The sequence below is a fragment of the Colletotrichum navitas genome (genome assembly GCF_030913465.1).
Source record: "Colletotrichum navitas strain CBS 125086 chromosome Unknown LY79scaffold_17, whole genome shotgun sequence".
In the NCBI taxonomy this organism is placed as follows: Eukaryota; Fungi; Ascomycota; class Sordariomycetes; order Glomerellales; family Glomerellaceae; genus Colletotrichum; species Colletotrichum navitas.
The window spans coordinates 396,556-415,048 of record NW_026850563.1 but is presented as its reverse complement, the minus strand read 5'-3'; the positions used below and the strand labels follow the sequence as shown (position 1 = coordinate 415,048).

General features: G+C 55.1%; 6 protein-coding genes across 6 annotated transcripts; 3 read left to right on the top strand and 3 right to left on the bottom strand.

Annotated features, from left to right (window-relative positions):
* Positions 1-546: 546 nt before the first annotated feature.
* On the bottom strand, positions 547-1,428 carry LY79DRAFT_118443 (uncharacterized protein). Its single transcript, XM_060550755.1, has one exon. It carries the CDS (start codon positions 1,055-1,057, stop codon positions 581-583), a length of 477 nt encoding a protein of 158 aa, XP_060416165.1. The 5' UTR covers positions 1,058-1,428; the 3' UTR covers positions 547-580.
* Positions 1,429-4,151: 2,723 nt separating this feature from the next.
* On the bottom strand, positions 4,152-4,918 carry LY79DRAFT_548023 (uncharacterized protein; the record flags this gene model as incomplete). Its single annotated transcript, XM_060557370.1, has 2 exons — positions 4,152-4,798; positions 4,856-4,918. 2 exons carry the CDS (start codon positions 4,916-4,918, stop codon positions 4,235-4,237), a joined length of 627 nt encoding a protein of 208 aa, XP_060416164.1. The 3' UTR covers positions 4,152-4,234.
* Positions 4,919-6,188: 1,270 nt separating this feature from the next.
* On the bottom strand, positions 6,189-7,088 carry LY79DRAFT_548020 (uncharacterized protein). Its single transcript, XM_060557369.1, has 2 exons — positions 6,488-7,088; positions 6,189-6,424 (listed from the first exon to the last, which is right to left on the bottom strand). Exons 1-2 carry the CDS (start codon positions 6,640-6,642, stop codon positions 6,259-6,261), a joined length of 321 nt encoding a protein of 106 aa, XP_060416163.1. The 5' UTR covers positions 6,643-7,088; the 3' UTR covers positions 6,189-6,258.
* A 271-nt stretch (positions 7,089-7,359) lies between these two features.
* LY79DRAFT_118401 (uncharacterized protein) lies at positions 7,360-8,421 on the top strand. Its single transcript, XM_060550754.1, has one exon. It carries the CDS (start codon positions 7,747-7,749, stop codon positions 8,383-8,385), a length of 639 nt encoding a protein of 212 aa, XP_060416162.1. The 5' UTR covers positions 7,360-7,746; the 3' UTR covers positions 8,386-8,421.
* LY79DRAFT_548015 (uncharacterized protein) lies at positions 8,226-9,184 on the top strand. Its single transcript, XM_060557368.1, has one exon. The coding sequence runs from the start codon at positions 8,464-8,466 to the stop codon at positions 8,872-8,874; it is 411 nt and encodes a 136-aa protein (XP_060416161.1). The 5' UTR covers positions 8,226-8,463; the 3' UTR covers positions 8,875-9,184.
* Positions 9,185-15,700: 6,516 nt separating this feature from the next.
* On the top strand, positions 15,701-17,209 carry LY79DRAFT_511558 (uncharacterized protein; the record flags this gene model as incomplete). The annotated part of the gene is made up of 4 exons (XM_060554285.1): positions 15,701-15,775; positions 15,857-16,048; positions 16,103-16,182; positions 16,249-17,209. The coding sequence occupies 4 exons, from the start codon at positions 15,701-15,703 to the stop codon at positions 17,207-17,209; spliced, it is 1,308 nt and encodes a 435-aa protein (XP_060416160.1).
* Between the last annotated feature and the right edge of the window lie 1,284 nt (positions 17,210-18,493).

The window sequence follows — 18,493 nt, the reverse complement described above, 5'->3', positions numbered from 1 at the left end:
AACGGCTGTTTCATGCTGGCTGGCTGGTAATCACCACAACCAAAGTGGGTAGTACTTAGTACGCAGTAGGTAGCTTGCAAGCCTGCTTGTCTCCCGAGAATAATTCCCACGTTTTGTCTCTGGTGGGAGGGAGATCATCATCAACTCCACGTGAGGTCTGGAGGCCCAAGGTCCCGCCGATCCTTGGTGCTCTCTTCCTGGCCGCACTCCCGCGTTACGTGCGAGCTGTTGTTGTTCTTGCTCTTCTTGTTCTTGTCAAACAACCATGGCGGAACCGAAACCGCTGAGCCACACAGAATGCAGCGAGAAGCTCAGGCCTTTTGCCAATGTGGACGACATCACATCACATCCGAGAGGGGATCATGCTTGCCATGCAAATACTGCGGCCATCATGCCGCGTACCACGCCACCAGCACATGCTCGTTTGATGCCTTTCTTGTAATGGTGGTGTGGCATTCGGAGCAATTGCCATTTGACCCGAAATCAAGGAAGTCGACGGACGGGTCTCGCTAGCACCTGCAGATGCTATCGACGTGGGTGAGCCTCGCCATCTCGGCCCCAGTTGCAGAAACAAGTCACGTCATGGCCGCCTGAGACTACCTGACCTAGAGTCTGGCCACACAGTCTGCTTCTGACCCATTGCCCCCCGACGCGACGCTGGGGACACGCACGCACCCAGGCACGGTGCTAACACGGCAGGGCGGATCATCGCTAGGGATTTTGGAGACTTGTTTCTAAATCTGATCTCTTCCGCCTCCCTCGATCGCAACTCAAAGGCCCTGACTCGCAGAGCGCATATTGCATGTGGATTGTGTTGCTGCCATCCACGGGCTACGATTCGCTTGTCAGATGTATCTTTTGCATCGGCAACCAAGATTGAGCATTGTATGCAAGACATGTTTGATTTCTCTTGGTGGGATGCAACTCCCCACAGTCCGGCAGGCTGCACGGAGCAGAGGAGGAACAGCAGGAACAACAAGAACAACGAGGTCGGCAAGCAAACGAGTGGCGGCCAATTCTTCAGCGCGAGAACGGTGGACGACCCCATCGCCTTCATGCTCGTCCGTAGGATTCGAAAGGAAGGTTAGGGTCTGTGCGCGTTGCAGAGGAGAGCGAGCCAGTCCGAGGTGGTGGAGTTGAGGCAACCTCGTCCCCGTCAAGTCGTAGTATAGGCGACACGGGGGGTCGAGGACGAGAGGAGGTTGTCATCAGTGCGCTTGCAGATGAGGGGATCGATTATCTGTATCTGCATCTACTCCGGGAGGAAGGGGGGAAGGGCCGAAATGTCTTGTATGCTTGCTTGCTTGCTTGCTTGTATGTAGCATTCGGGACTTTGATGACTTGATCTACTAGTAGAGGGGATCAGGTACGTGCACACGCGGAGTGCCACATCCGGATCTCTAAATCCGCTGGCCGACTAACACGTCTGCAGCCAAAACGAGTCAAAATTCTCAGAGGTAGAGGAAGAGGGGAGAGACAAGTCAAAGGCAAGTTAGTCATTCTGAACCAGACTTTGAACAAGCAATAAGCTACCCATCTACCGACGAAGGCGGTCAAGGTAAAACCAAGTAAGACACACAAGACGGCAATGACACAGGCAAAGTCAAGACACAGTGAGGCGGACTCTCGTCACTCAAACCACGGGGAAAGGAAGGGTGCGATACACTAGAAAGACATACTGCAAGTAAGACATGGGAAAGAAGACCCTTTGGAACATGTGGGACATGAGGCAGCGCACGGACGACATGGCAAGCACGGATCATCGACGGACCATTGCGGGTGAAGTGAGGCAGTTTCCACCTTTGAAGTACGTACACATAGGCAAGAGCTAGCTGCGCTGCTCCTGCTGCGGCTGGGCTTGGACCTTCTGTATCTATATTTGCTATCGAAACCGGGGGAAAGAGGAGGCCTCGTAAAAATGCGAAGGAAATCCCGAAGAATGGAAGGCGGAACAGAAGAAGAGAGGACGGATCAGTACGGTGAAGGATATCAGGGTTCGGCAAGAGGCAAAAGAAGGGGCCCACCGACTTTTCCTCTCCGAAAAGGCGGACAAGCTGCCTGCAGAAAGGATTTGCAGGTGGAGGGGGGGCGCGAACGTACACTACGTTAACTACGGTACCTACCGGTAGAGAGGTGCAGGCGCAAATGCAGGTGCTATGATGCATTGCATCGAATGAATAGTCAACTTGCCTTTATTCCTCCGTACCTGCCGCCCCCATGTGTATGTGTACGTACCTGCCCCATCTGCGGTTCTATATGGGTGTTGCCGATAAGTCACATTCGACGTCGATGGCATTGGAACTTGCCAAGTGGGTTGGTGGGATATATCATATCGCCCTACCCTCCTCCCTCTAAGTCCAATGGGGGAAATGGCGGGGAATGGAAAAGGCTTCTGGTAGGAGGGCAGAAATGAAGACAGGGAGGAAGGAAGGACCGCAGGAACGAAGGATTGGCAAATTACGGCGTTGACTTCTGTTTTTGCCTCCGTTCCTCCCTTATCGATCAATATTGCCAAATGCCCAATACCAGCCGGCTCTGAACCCCATCTTTTCCTTCCTTCCCCGTGGCTGTGTCTGTGTCTGTGTCTGTGGCTGAAATGACCAAGCAAATAAACCCCTCTTTCTTCGGGCTGTCAAGCGTTAACGATATTGGGACCCTCCATCCGTGCGCCGACCTTCATCCACCACCCTTTGCCTCAACTTGGCTCGATATGTGGCTTATTGTTCGTGCTGCCCCACCATGGCTTCGTTCTACGCCATGCCAGAACCCTTCCTTCCCTTCTTTGCCAAGCGCAGGAGAGCCGTTGCACGCACTCCACTCTTTGGGAAAGAGCCCTCGAGCGCGCCATGGTTGTTACCGATAGTCTGAGGCACAATGCGTACAGTATTGGGGCTCTTCGGCTTCTGTCTGCAACGCGTGTGCGCCGCGCCCACTTCTGTATACTACAGTACCTAGCTAGCATGGGTGGCTTCAGCCTCGACGACAATGTCTTAAGAGGCCGGTAGGTAGGAGGCTCTGGCAGACATGGCCTATCATTTCTGGCTTTGCTTGCACGTAAAACGCAATCTCGGACCCGGATGATCCATCCATCCATCCACCCACCCCACGTCCCCCAGCTGCAAACATGCTCGGCAGCTGCACTCGGCATGCCTTTTCTCCGTTTGTTGTGTCGTCTATCGCTGCCGAACCATCCATCTGCTGGCTCGGCTAAGATTGACGTGCATGGCAACACTCGCCGGCCCAAGTTTCGGTCAAGGCTTGCTCCCTCGCCTTCTATCCACCTGGTGCCGTTACTTCACCGTCCCCCGGCTCCGAAGCGTGGCACCGCGGCACTTCGTTGTCAAATCCCGCATTGCGCTATCATCCCTGTCTACTGGGATCTGCCTGCTTCCCGAGCCCACTGCTTCTGGACTTCTTGGGAAGGTCACCGAGGCACCGCCAATAGGCTCCATCGGAACACCGCTGTTAGCACGCCATGGCTTGCTGTCAGCAGGCCTGTCAGGCTCACCTGCGGCCAATCATCATGGCCATGCGCCCTACCTCTGCCGCGCACGGATGCGCCTTGCTGAAAGGCGAATCCCAATCCGACTCTTGGTCTGGTTCCGACGAGAAACTGTTGCCTGCAACTATTCCGACGCAGATCCAACACGTCGATAGCGGAAGCGAAAATGCCAGGTCCCATTGCTACAGTCCAGCAAGGACCACGTCCGGCCCGGCCAGGCCAGGACAGACCGACCGATATCTTTGCATTGGGATTGGAAGCAAATGCCGTGTTTCTCAGCCAGCCGGGAGCACAGACACCCAGATGAGCAACGGCAGTTCGGCAGCGGAAAGCTTTTGATCCGCCTCGACCATTATGGGGTTTCACGCAGGCTCTCTCCCCATCTTTACTATTGCAAACCTGTTCGAGACTGGAGATCAACGGTGTGCTTCATGTTCCCTTTTCCTCTGGAAGCGCCTTCTTTTGCGTTGCAAGCTACCTTGGGTGACAGCGATTCATTGGACGTCGTGTACGTGCACATGCAACCTTAACGACGGAGCGGCGGAACCACGCTGGGCCGTAGTGGTCCGCGAATGGGGGTGGTTCGTTCGGCAGGGGCTTGGAGAAGCAAAGCAAGGCTTTAGATAACGGTAAGAGGAAATCTTTCGACTGGCCGTACGCTAACTGATAATGATAAGATGGCCCATGGCATTGTCTTGGGCGGTTTGGATGGGGTCTAGGTACCATGGTATGCTAACTGAAATAGGCTGTCATCCCATCGATTCGCTGGTCTGTCAACGGGCCCGATTGTGCGCCCAAAGGTCGAGCCACTCTCTGGTGGCCGCCGTTGCATTTGCCGAAGCATGGGAGTCCGGCGCATTTCTCATTGCCGAGGACTGAACCAGTAGTAACTAGAGAGGACCGATCTGCTCGTGCCGCGCTATCGACGACAACGATTGATAGTCCAAGGTACAAGGAGCATTGTGTGTATGCTGAGTAATCAAGCATGGGAACGACCCCGGCTGGAATTGCGACAGACGGTGGCGCACCAGGAGACGTCCGTCTTGCTTCGAGCTCCACGCCAAGGAGGTGGCTTTTGCGGCCAGTGATCCAGGCCTTCAGTCGATGCTGGATTAGGTGAGATATCATTTCAACGTGGTGGGTTGTCGTCTGATGTGCCAGTCGACTCCGGAAAATGATGATGCTGATTGAGATTAAGAAACAGGTCCGAGTATCTCTGGATTTCTTCAACAAAGTAGGTGCTTTCTTTTTTTTTTTTTGCCCCTCAGACCTTCGACGAACATGGCCCGTTTCTGGCTGGAACATTATTTGAAAGCAAGTCGGCCTAAGAAATAGACCGCACTACATACCTACAAATACATATGGATAACTTGGAGGGAGGAGCTCGACGTGCCATGGTCCAGGACCCTTGTGCATTTTTTAAGACATGACATGGTCATCATGGGACCACCCTCCCTGGCCGAACCGCTAACATTGAGGGCGATTGACAAATAGCATGGCCCCCCTTGCACCAATCGGCTGAAGAACGTCCTGACGCGAGACGGTTGCACCCGCTGAAGTTGTTTATTTGATCGTCAAATGCTACACCAATTGAGCCCTCGAAATGCAATGCCGGACGAAATGTTACGAGCCGCCTCCCAAGGGAAAGTGCATGACGAAGATAACCGGTTGATGGCGCGCTAAAAGAGATTTTCTGGTTACACCAGACTGCAAGAAACACGCGTTACTTTCCGCCTGGCGGTGCTCATTAGACCGGACTCGACGTGAGGACAGAGGGAGGGCTCACTAAGCCAACGGCCTCACCCAAGGAATACACAAAGGTACCTTTCCTGGGGATAATTTGGTGAGCGAGACAACATACGGAGTACCCCATGACCGACGGGCCAATACGATAGGAGGCAAGAAAAAAAAAAAGGAAAAAAAAAAAGAGGGCGCAGCGGAAGCTGCACTCATGAAACAACGGGACCCCTTTCACAGCATCATCTCCTTGGTGCTTTATTGGTGCGGCACCAGCTGTAGGTACGTACACTACTGCCCCCCCCCCCCCCCGGGCGGGTTGGCGAACATCAACATCACTACCAGTGACTGGCTACCTACCTACCAACCAACCTACTGTGAGGTAGTTGGCAAACTACACTAGTATGGCGCAGGTACTTGCAGCCAATTGTCCTGCAACACTGCACCTAAACCATTTAGGACAACTTGGGGCTGGCGGAAGTCGACAAGCGCAAAGCAGGGGCCTGCGACGCGACGAGCCTAGCGATAACAGAACCCAGGGCGGTCGATACAGCGGGGGGACCCGGGGAGGAGTGGCCTGGCACGATTTACCAGGCCCGTCCTAGGCGTACTGCGGCCACCAATCTGCCCAAAGGAGCGCAGCGTGCTGGGCAGCTTGGCTGTCGACACTTGCGGCATGCAGCAATGTTGACGGCTCCTAGCCAAGGCCAACGCCCTTAGCGTTCACGCTGTCACAGGCACAAAGTGGACCGATGTGTTTTGAATGTAACGGGGCATGGAGGTGGCCATGCTAATTGGAGAGGGGGAAGGAGGGGGGTCGACAGGGCTCAGCCTCGGCCTCCCGAAGCTGATGACAATGGCACTGATAGCTTGACGACTCCGGATGGAGCTTAGCAGTGGAGCGGAGGGGAGTGTCGTTCACCAGGCGGACGAGCCGCGAGGGTAGTGTAATTACTCTCTCGAGGCTCAGGAACAAGCCTTCTCCATACTCACATTTGGCCGCCGCCACGATTCGTCCCTCAACGCTGGACAACGAGACCAAAACCAGAAAAGAGAGGATTGCGGAACGCAGCGTAGTATGTGAATGGAAACACAAGCATGGTTCGAGAGGGGAAGCTTGCAAACCAGGCCACCCGCAACGCTATTCGACAGGGAAGACGCTTCACGATGCCAGCCGGGACGCGGGTAGGTAGAGCTTGCTAGCAAGACACTTGGCCTTTTTTTATTTTTATTTTAATGTTGTCATAGCCTGCGGCAGAAGCGAGCGAGGAGGCGAGCAAGTAAGCAAGCAGCCGGGAGCTGGCAACTACCGGTAAGAAACATAAGATGCACATGTCGGACCAAGGTGACGGGAAAAGGAGGCACCGGGAGAGGTGGCGATTGATGCTCGAGGCCGTTGACATGACGTGCCACGAGACCGTCCGGGAGCTCTCTCCAGGTTCCTAGTCGAACTCTAAACTCACACACACACACACACACCAACTCCAATACCTATGGTGGGGGGATGAGCCAGCTTCAAAGTATGGTGAGGTAAGCAGCCGAGAACCATGGCGGTCTTCGTGTCGTTGTCGAGCCTAGGACATGCAGGTAGGATATGTCATTCCCCCTTGCCACCCCCCGGGGATGCGCGCACGTACATGACACGCAGAGAGCAGTCACATCAGAAGAGCACTAAGCCAGAAACTCAGAAACCCAGAAACTCGTCCCATCGCGGTCAATCCCTCGCCGAAGCCAATATGAAGCAGAGTTTGAGATGAAGAGAGAGGAAATAAAGGGCTAGATGGGCTTGGCGGAAAGGCTGCACGATGAAGCCGGAAACGCGGATGACTCGGGGGAGAAGGGGGGGGGGGGGGGGGGGGTACGAGCAAATATCCCGAGGGCTTGCCATCTTGCCGAACTATGCCTTTTGATGGTCGAGGCAATCTTAACGAGAGGTCGACGACGAGAGAAGCAGCCACCCAAGGAGGGAACGGGGAGGGGTCAGAAGACAGGGTCAAGGGGGGACGAGTAAGGCGTCGACGGGGCCAGGTTCAGATGTGACGCTGTACGACGAGGGAAAAAGAAAAAGGAGAAGGGAAAAAAAAAAAAAAAAAAAAAAAAAGGGAAACAAGATCCGAAGATAAGGATGCCCTTCTCGGGGACCTTGTTCTTCGAGCCTTACCTACTTTCGCGTCGAACCCTACCCGGCACTCCGGCGCCGAAGCCTTGTCCGCCGCGGCTGCTACCTCCGTACGACGACGCACCTGATCTTTTTCGCCTGTTTCTGCGACCTGGGTTCTTTGCGGGGACCCACACGTCGACGCGGCGGATGACACGAGGCACCAGCCAGCAGGAGGTGCAAATCGGCTGTCATATCCGACCATGTGTAGCCGTATATGTTGTCTCTCTCTCTCTCTCGCACGCATCATGTCTTTTTTTCGATTGAGAATTTTTGGCCGCCGATACGGATACTTCGTCCAGCGTTGCGCTACTAGAAGACGGTTGCCCCCCCCCGCCCCCTTCATCTCATGCGCGACCCCGTTGACTTGAGGCGCACATCAGATACACTACGTCAGCCGCAAAGTTTGCTCCCCAGAGCGTGTCTCAGTCACGATCCGGCATCTCCGTCGATCAAGGGCCCTCTCTCTCTCTCTCTCTCTCTCTCTCTCTGCGTGTGTTTGCGCGTGTGTATGCCTCTCTGGAGGAGATGGACTTTGATGGGCCAAGAAGCAACGAGCATGACACAACACCCTCGCCTTTGGCCAACTGCCCCCCACCATCGTCGCCACCTGTCACCACGGGCTTCCCGTTCTCTCTTCTTGGCATGGGAGAAGGATGGCAGGCGGGCGCCGGTGGGCAGAAAAAAGTCGATCCACCTATATGTAACCATAAACGTGCTCAGGGCTGGCTGGGTGTGTCGGAGCCCAGAGACCGAGGAGAGCGAATACAGCGACACCTTCAGCCGTGAGCATCCGTACCCCCAAGTCCGAAGAATAGAAAAAAGGACAAAAAAAAAAAAAAAAAGGGATGCAGGCCCGCTGCAGGCCCATGCTCCCTCCCCACTGGGGGCGCATGTCTTCTGCCCCTGTCCTAGCTGGCGGCTTCTGGGGCTCACACACACACACACACGCTCTCTCTCTCTCTCTCTCTCTTTCCTTTCACTCTGAGCCCTGTATCAGCAGTGGCAGCTTTTGCTCCTCCCTTTCGCCGAGCCCCTGTCCCTGAGACGATGGCTTCTACTATTGATGGCGCCCTGCTGGCGGCCAGACAGGCAACGGATCTGGGCCCTCTACGCAGTAGTCACAATAGGAAATACTGGGATAGGCTCTCCGGCGCGTTGCGATCACTTCTTGTCTCGGTATGCTGCGCGCTCTGCCATATGGGCTGATGCAGTCGGAAGCGAACCGGGGGGGAGGGTTAGGGGTTTGAGGGTTTCTAGGACAAGACGTTCGAGAAACACAATGATGGTGATGATCGTGATCATGATCATGACAACAGCGACGATGGCGAGCCTTCTTTCCGGGTCCCCCCCCTGGTGTTTTGCCCATTTGTTGCTGCTCATACTCTCGCTCTTTCTCACTTTGATTTCCCTGCGCGCGGGTTTCTGGGCGGACAGCGTGGCACCGTACGATGGCCCATCCGATTCCCCTCTTTGACTCGGATGAAGGAGGATGAGGAGGAGCAGAAATAAAAGGATTGACAGAGTTTGAAAGTTAGCTGGTCGCTGACTCTTACCGGGTGCGATCTTTCCCGTATAGGGAGTATGCAAATCTCATTTAGAGTACCCCCTTTGGCCCCTTTGGGGCCTTTCTTAACGCGCCGGTGCTATCGAGCGAACGAGTGATGGAGAGAGAAAAAAAAAGGTTGCCTCGGCCCTGACCGTCCTTGATAGCTCGTCGAGCTTGACTTGAACTGGGTGATAGAGAAGTTGCGCTGTTGCTGCCGATGGGGGACGACGAGTGGTTGTGGAACCGACGGTGGACCAGCTACCTAGCTAGACTCTACTACTACACCATATCCTACATGGTGTTGAATGTCCTATAGGTAGTCCGAGGTACGTACCAAGCAGCCTGCTGTCTCAGTATTTGTAGAACGAGAGAGAGAGAGAACTTGGAGCTGGGGCCATGCTGGGTACGTACCCTTTCCTACCCTGCCTTTAATCCTCCTTACCCACCCTCCTTCTCTCTCTCTCCCTTTCGCTTTCCTCCCCTGACCCCTGAAAAGGTAGAGAGAGAGAGACACACAGAAAGGTAGAGGTAGAGACAGGCAGGGGTGAGGGGGGGGGGAGATAGACACCGCTACCAAGTAGTGTAGGTACACTACCTCTGAGAGACAGCGGGCTTGATGTACCTAACATTTGGCATGTTTCCCGCTGTCCCATCTTGCCCCCGTCGCCCACAGGTGGCACCCTTGCCGACTCATAGGGGCGGGGCTCTCGGTCTGGCTGGACTTGTCGGGCAACAACAGGCAAGACGAGACGCGACAAGGGAAACCACCTGCACTATCCGTACCTAGACCACCAACAGGGTACATACCAAAGCATTCTGTATACAGACAGACCTTACGTAGTAGCACCCATTTTCAAATGTCAAACAACCTACCTGCCTACCTACTTGACGGTCGTGTAGGCCAGGTACGTACCGCCCTACCTACCTGTTGTGGGGTTTCACGAATCCGCTCCGCCCTCCCCTTGCACTTACAACGCCTTCTGCTATGTATTGTTCCCGTACAACACGCCATTACGACGTTTTTTTTTGTGTCCCTATGGGGAAAGGTAGTGGCTTGAGTGGGCGGCGGATAGCGAAACGCACTGGCGATGGGTGTTCTGCTCTTTTCTTAGTGCCGTCTTGTTATTTTGTTTTTTTTTTCTTCACCTCCGGTCTGACGCAAGGCGATGCAAGGTGAGGTGAAGGAAGGTGAGCTGTCTATCGACATGGCCCCCTTTAACAGCTTGATGAGACACGCAACGCAGCTCGTCCTGTAAGGAGCTGGTTGCTGAGAAGACCGAGGGCAAAACGTACATGTCGTTTTATGCTTGCTTTTCCCCTCCCAATAGCGATAGCCATAGGACCAGAGCTCCCTAGAAATCGGTACGGGTGACGTTACTCGCCCGCCTTCTGTCACTTTTGCTCTCTCTCTCTCTCTGTCCCAGATTACTCATCGCCAACCCCCCCCCCCCCCCCCCCCCCCCCCTCCTGATGCTACGTGCGTCCCGTGTCCCCCCACCAATAATGACCAGAAAACTGCCACGGCCGGCTCTCGTTCGTTCGGCAGAGACATCGGTGACGGTCCGGTCGGATGACGGACTGGGGGTTAAAGAGAGGGGGAGAGAGAGGCGAAAGGCGGAGGCCGAACGATGCGAGATTGTCGGGTTATTTCCCCCAGGCAGTGGACTCGTTTCGGTGATGCAAACACCACCTTAATACTAGGAAGTATTACAAACAGCCATCACCTTAATACTACAAAGTATTAGTCGCCTCTCTCACTTATACCGTCGCCTCGCTTGCGGACCCCCTCCCCGGGCTTGTCTGTCCAGCGTTGGTTTTCCTGCCGTCTGCTACGTTGCTTCTGGATGGTGGTGGCCTAGTCCTTGACTGAAATCATAGGTAGTATAGTATTGGCCCTGTGCTTGCCGGCCGGCTTGCTTCCGGCCTCGCTGCCGTCTCTCTGCCGTTGTTACTGTTATTTGCTTCCCGCATGCGCGTGCCTCAGCAATGATAACTAACGCCTTAGCGGTGGGTGGGTGAACTCCTCACCCCGGTCGTCCTCTCCGGCTCGTCGTCGTCGTTGCAACAGTTAGTCAATCGTCCGCCGTCGACGTCGTCCCGTTGTCGTCGGCGGCAACAACACCAACAACACCAAACACGAAAAATCTCAAACAGACAAAGGGAAGGAAGAAGGGGCTAAACTAAACAGAGTCTTTCCCCTCGCACTCCGAAATCGCTCGCCCGCGCCTGCCCCAGCTGGGTCGGTCTAGGTACTTGCGCAACCAACGGTAACGGCAGCCGCAACCGCATCTAAATCACCACCCACCTCTTGCCCATCTATGGTACGGTACCAGAAAACTGTAACTGCACATCACATCACATCACATCGGGCAAGAAGGACCAACCTCTCTCCTCCCCCCCCTCTATCCTTCTCTCTTTCCCCCCTTCTAGGTATACAAATCACATCCCTGCCTTTTATTTTTTCCGGAACCCATCACACTCGTTTTTTGGTTCTCGTCGTCTCAACTGCTACTTGCATACACACCGGGGAAGGGGGTTTGTTTAACCCAATCCCAATTGACCCGACCTCTCTACCTATTCTCCTGCATCTTCACTGCTACACCTCGGCGAAGGGGGCATGCAGTCTGTCGTCACGGAACACACTCAGTTACGCCCGGCCGGGGAGCACCTTGGTCCCTCCACACCGACAATCACGTCCAGCCATCATCTCCGTCACCTTGCTTGACTGACTGTCTGTCGACGTCGGCCAACATCCCGTTGTCGTCTGTGTGCATCGCGTCTACACATACGCCACGCCACACCGCACCACACCGCACCTCACCACACACTCTCTCCTCTTTCCACACGATCATAAACCTTGTTGGAAATCTCGAGCCCGAAGCCTTGAAGCGGGAGCTTCCTCTCTCGGAGATCTCGGTCCCCTCGGCGGTTTTTTCCCACCCGCTGCGTCTATCTTCTCAACAAACCCATTCGTCCATTTCTGCGCTTGTCTCTCTCTCTCTCTCTCCGTGGGTGGGTGTGGGTGTTTGCGAGAGTGCGTGCAAGTAAGAGAGGTCCTCTTTTCTCTCTACCCCCATTATCCCGAAGGGCCGCACCCGATTTGTCCTTTCTCAGAAAAGCGGCGGCGTGCATCACACAACGAACGTACTCCACGACGTCGCAGCAGCAGCAGCAGCAGCAGCAGCAGCAGCAGCAGCAGCAGCACAACCAGCAGAAACGTCTTGGGAAAAAGAAAGCCTCCTCGCATCTCATCAAGACCGCTTCTCCTCACCTCACAGGCGCGCGTTCTCCCCAGCCGTCGCAATCAGCCCTGCACACAACCTTTCTTCCCCCGTCGCCGCCAGTACAGCTTGCTTGGTTTCTTCTTGCTTTTCTTGCTGACCTCCTCAATTGGCCTCGTCTTCCGTTTTTTTTTTTATCAGATCTCTATTCCTTATTGCAACGTGAAGCAAACTAATCATCCCCCCGTCCCCTCTTTTTCTCATACATACGGTTCCGTACTCGTTCCGTACGCCTGCCTGTCTGCTTGCTTGCTTCCTTCCACGAACGGGCGAGCCGCGAGACATTCCACCCCGAATAAGAGTGACAGGAACCAGAGGCCCTTGCTGTTACCCGGCGATTCCCTGAACGTCTCGTCATTTCCTCGCTCACTCTTCTCGACTCGTCACATTGGCACCTTGCTTCTTTCTACTGCTTGCCTCTTAGAGGTCTTGCTCCTACACCGTACTCTCTCATCATCCGGCTCGTTTCCCCGCTGCCCTCCTTAATCGACACAGTGCCCAGCATCCAGCTCGCCATCGGTCACGTACGCACGCACACACATACGGGGTGGGATATAGAGATATAGATTAGGCATTCCGTTCCCACTTGCAAAACCGTGCTTGTGCGCCTGCAGCTCATCTCTCAACTCAGTCCCCAATCGACTCCAAGTCCGGTTCGCCCAATACTAGGCCGCCAACCACGCTATATCAGACCCCATCCAACTCCATCGGCAACCAACCCTCTCGCTCGTTAATTCCGGCCAACCCAACCCAAAACATATAATATATATTTATATCGAGGCCATTCCGTTTCGAACGCCCGTCGACCTGACGCACAGAACGCCCACACTACCTGTACCCCCCGCCGCGGCGATCTCCCACGCCCGCAGGGCCGTCCACCATTTAGGCCTGGCGTGTATGGCCTCTGCCTTCTCGGTTGATCTAATCAATTTCTGTAGCAAAACCAGTCCTGCCAGCGCTCGAGCGTTTTCCACCCCCGGGGCCGAAGCCGAACAAGCACGACGACGGTTACGGTACATGCCAAAAGTCACTCATCCTCTTCCTTACCCTTGCCCTGTTCTCTCTCTCTCTCTCTCTCACTCTCTTCACTCACTCACTCACTCCCACACTCACCCCCCCCCCCCCCCCTTCCCAAGGTACCCTGGCCTTGCTGCCCGCACTCCTCTGCTCCTCTCTCTCTCTCTCTCTCTCTCTCTCTTCCTCTCCCCCTACCCGTCTGCACCACTGTAAATAAGAAAGGGCCCAATCTGTACTACCTCAGGTACCTCACTCCACGTCCCCACAGCTCCCCTGATCCCCTGTCTCCTAGTCCATTCCCTCCATCCAGGGCCCCCCCCCGGAAGGTTTAGCTGCCCGCTTTAGCAGAGCGAAAAAGCACCACTTCTTTCCCGATCCCATGCTTCTTGCTTGCCGATAATATACCTTCACCAGACGCCTCACGTCTTCCGCTCATAGATCAACGCCTCCACACGATAACCCATTGGACTGGCCCGCCGTCGTCTCCTCCCCTCCTCTCCCTGTAGTATAACATAACCCACACGACGCACACCACACACTTTAACCATCACTACACACACGCACACACACGCACACGCACACACACACACACACACACACACACACACACACGCATCTATCTGCACTTCATCTCAACTTCTTACCTTGTTTCGTTTCTTCAGCCAACATTTGCTGCTCGTGTTTGGGCTTGTCTTGTGCCGGGCATACCCTCTCTCTCCTGTGTCCGTTGCCCGTCCTTCGGATACCGCAGATTCCCACCACAACCATCGTCATCGCACATAAACCACACACTTTTAAAACAACAAGGCCAATTAAACAAGAGACGCCTGTTCTTCACCTGTTGGCTCTCGTCTCCACCACGCAAGACTTGTACTCCCACCAGTCTCGCGCACTAAGGTTTCTCCATCTTCGGCTCACCGTCGTCGACACTCGCAACATCCTGGCATCGCCCCGAGGTAGTCTCGTCACGAGGATAGAGCCTCACACGTCCCCTTGCCTCGCTTTTTTCCCGGTCCCCCACTTGGGTGATTCTCGCAGTCCGTCTGTCTGAACCAGCTTCGCAGTGGATCCTACTTTGACTTCGGAGACCGTCTGGAGCTCTGTGCACACGCTTCCTTCCTCCGAGTCGAGTCGCTGAAGAGGGACGAGACGAGAAAAGAATAGTAAGCAGGGAGCTTGACCGTAGAAGCGTCGAGTTTGTTTCCCTGTCATCCAGACACACCCCGAGGCGAGGGCAAAAACGACGCCAGTCTGTCCCTTCTTTCCCACCCCAAGATCCGCTTAGTCTCCCGTACCTGAGCGCTCAGAGGTTCGACGATCGCATTGTTCCTGGTGGCCACCCATTATGCTTCTAGTCTCGGAAACTTAACACACGCCGGCCCTTGACACTTGGACTTCGAAACGAAATACACGGCAAGCCAGCCCGAACTTGGTTCACCCTTCTTATCTCATCCGCCGCCCGAAGAAGGGACTGTCCTGCAAGCAACATCAGCACTTCCCACCAGTTTGCGCTCGACCACTCGCATCAGATCCTCCAGTCAGGTGGCTAATTTTCATCGAGGACGGAGATTTTTAGTGCCTGTGCACCAGGACCCTCTCACCTTTCGGTACGTCCACACTTGTGGCTGTCTTAAGAAGGCTACTTCCCACCCGCTATGAACCCGTTCTACTCTCTGGCCCTCACCAGTTCATCGTACCTTGGGTTATCTTGGGCTGATCGTTACCTACCAGCTTCACTCCCCTTGCTCTCTCCCCCTTCTATCCTTCACGCCCACCATCACACACTCTCTCTCCTCACTCACCTCCACACCCATACGCATACACGCTTTCTCTCTCCTCCAGCCTGAGGACCATCAGCTTTCCCGTCACCGCCACCCGTGCCTGATTAATACCACCACCCCCAACCAAGCTCAGGCCTCCTCGACTACTACTTCTTCCTCCTCTTTCTCTCTCTCCCCTCTCACTTCCTTCATATCATCCTCTCATCTCCCATCCCTTTTGGCAAAACGTTCTTGAACGCACCGTCACCTCCAACGCGTCGAACATTGCTCAACTTCGGCAACCCTGCGCTGGACGCCGCACCGTTCCTTGTCTCACACCGTCGGGCCTCCTGTTCCTCGGTCCCAGTTCTCCACCATCACCCTCGCTGTCCCCTACTCGTCCTTCCTTGAACGACGATTCGGCAGTTCGCAGACGGAGAGCCCGCATTGAGGGTCCCGCTTAAGCAACGTTCCGAACCGGGGTGCCATAATATACGAACATCCACCCGTGCCACGCTTGCTTCTTCTGCTCCGGGGGTCACTACATCAACCCGCCCCTTTTATCACCCACTTAATCAAGACTTCCTCCTAATATCTTCCACCACAAGACTATAAGTAGTACAGCTCCTGCACCAGTCCGTTTCTTGGTAATTCGGCCAACACGTACTCATCTACCCACACACAACACCCAAAGAAATGGAACTCATGGAACTTGTCGAGAACGAGCCTACCGCTCGCCCCTTCCAGTGCGACTGGCAATCGTGCAACAAGGTGAGTTGCCACAGTCCTCGCCGTCGCTTGACGCCATGCCGCTGTTGCCGTCTGCGCGGGTCTAACCTTGACATCCTGTAGAGCTTCAACAGAAAGTCGGACTTGCAGAGACATTACCGCATCCACACCAATGAGCGCCCCTACTCCTGCACGACACCCGGCTGTGGCAAGAGCTTCATCCAACGGAGTGCTCTCACTGTCCACATCCGGACCCACACGGGAGAGAAGCCTCACCAGTGCCAGCATATCGGCTGCGGGAAGCGGTTCTCTGATGTACGACCACGTCTCCCCTTCTCATTGTGCGCTGGCACGTACTGACTTCAGCAGTCTTCGAGTCTGGCCAGGCATCGCCGCATCCACACTGGCAAACGCCCTTACAAGTGCGCCCACGACGGTTGCCTCAAGAGGTAGATTTCGAGCCCACCGACCTTTTCCTTCGCCCGTGAGCGCCTGGAACTAACCAGACTGAGTAGCTTCTGCCGCAAGACCACCATGGTCAAGCACCAAAGGCGTTCTCACCAACGCGGCATGCACAACGGCGGCGACATCCTGGATGACTGCACATCAGACTCGGACAGCGGCGAGTCGCCCTCGACCCCGAAGCACGCCAACATGCAGTGGCCCCCTCACCACCAGGGCGTCATGGCCATGAACCACCCGGCTATGGGCCACGCCATGAGCCGAGCAGCATCCTTCAACGACTACACCCAGCACATGAACGGATACCAGATGCAGCAGCAGCAGCAGCAACAGCAGTATGGCGCGCATCGCCACAGCCTGTCCGGCGGCCCCCACGAGTTCCACGAGCAGCAGCACCCCGCGGTCATGCTGCAGCGAACCGCCAGCATGCCTCAGCCCCCGTACTTCGTGACGGAGCAGGGCAACCCGGGTGTCGCTACCATGAACACCAACATGTACGCACAAGTGCCCCGGCAGCAACAGCAGCAGGTGGACATTCCGTACTCTGCACCTGGTATGAACCAGTCCATCCAAAGCAGCCCGAGCAGCTTCTCGGCAGCATCGGGTAGGAGCCCATCCACCCAGGAAGGGTTTTATACTCACCAGCCAACCCAAGCAGCCACATATGCCCTGCATCATGCCTCCCCCGTCATCGAGCAGCAGCAGCAGCAACCGGGTATGGTCGCGTACCAGCACCAGCAGATGCAACAGCAGATCCACACTCCCCAACCGATACCGACGCAGGCACCGCAGCCCCCGCCCCAGCAGCACGTAAGCCAGTACACCTCACCGACGCCCCAGGCCCAGCCCGAAGAATACTGGAACAACGTGCCGTATCAGGCACCCGTCGAGGTCGCCACCATCGGCCAGCTCCCGACCTACGGCTCGGGTGTGTACGATCCTTGGGGAGGCCCCAAGATCGAGTTCGAGGACCCTTCGATGCAGCTCCCCTCCGCCCGAATCGAGAATTTGTAAACAACCCGGCGCGCCGCCGCTCGGCGGTGGCTCACCCAACGGCCGAAACCTCCCAGGCAAAAAAAAAAAACTCATCCATTATTTCCCATCGGTGTCCCACCTTGGGTCACCGACTGTACCACCACCGGAAATTATGACGGCGATTTGATTTTCAGATTCCCCCACAACGTTCAGCGAGAGAGAGAAGGAGATACCACACGGGCTCCACAGTACCGAGCTGTCGATTGTTAAAAGAGCGCGCAATTCCTACACCCCCCTCGGGTGGCCTCGGACACCCACAAGCGGCACCCATAACCTGTCACACGGCCTTTGGTTTTGACAGTCCAATCAGGAAAAAAAGGAAAGGGAAGGAGAAAAAAAAAAGAAACATAACAGGATCAAACCAAACCCCAAAAGCATACAATCATTGGTGGTAATTTGTCTTTTTTTGCGTCTGGCTTTTCCATACTTTTGCCCGGCAACCACTCTTCCGGCACACGCTTATGTTGCCGCATAATCGCCATTGTGCCGATGGACAGGGCGCAGGACGCGAGATGCCTGCGTCCTGAATGCACCTTGGGCTCCTAGAGCTCTGTCGCCGCTTCGATAGCCACCTCAACGATGTATCGTGGCCCTTTTCCCTATAGGCACCATTTTTTTCTTTGTCAAGGACATACGGTTTACCCCATCGACGTCGAAATCGCGCATATCGATTCATGTTTTCTGGGTATCATTGGAAGGGGCCCCTTCATGTTGCTTTCGAGTTAATAACTTTTTTTTCTCGTCTTCGTACGTTCTTCGGTCTGGCTTGGGCTTCTCTTTTTCTTGGTTTTTGGCGGTTTAGGTCTTTTTTTCCCGGAGCTCGGCTCGGCATGGCGGCGGTCTGCTGTCTTATTCAATATTCTCTCTTTCATATTTCTTTTTCCTCGCTTCCTTTTCACGGGAAAGGTGTTCATGTGTTGACCTGGTCGGAACGAGGCCCACTTCAGTGGCACGATGCGATGAAAGCATATCAACCGGAGCAGATGGATCAGGGGGAGGTAGGAACCTGGGAATCATTTTACGGTATCCGAACATCGACGGCTCTTTGACGATTGAGAAGGACGAAAGGAAAGACGAGGAAACAGATGAAGCGAAGGGCGATAATGATGTTGGGAACGAGACCAAAGATTCGACCACGATGCCTAGTACACGATAGGCTCGGTCGGTTTCCGGGGCAGCCATTGCCTGGTGGTTTTTTGCCCCTTGCTTGTGCTGCTCTTGCCTCGCGGCGCCGGAAAATAAAACATTTCCTGTAACAGTACG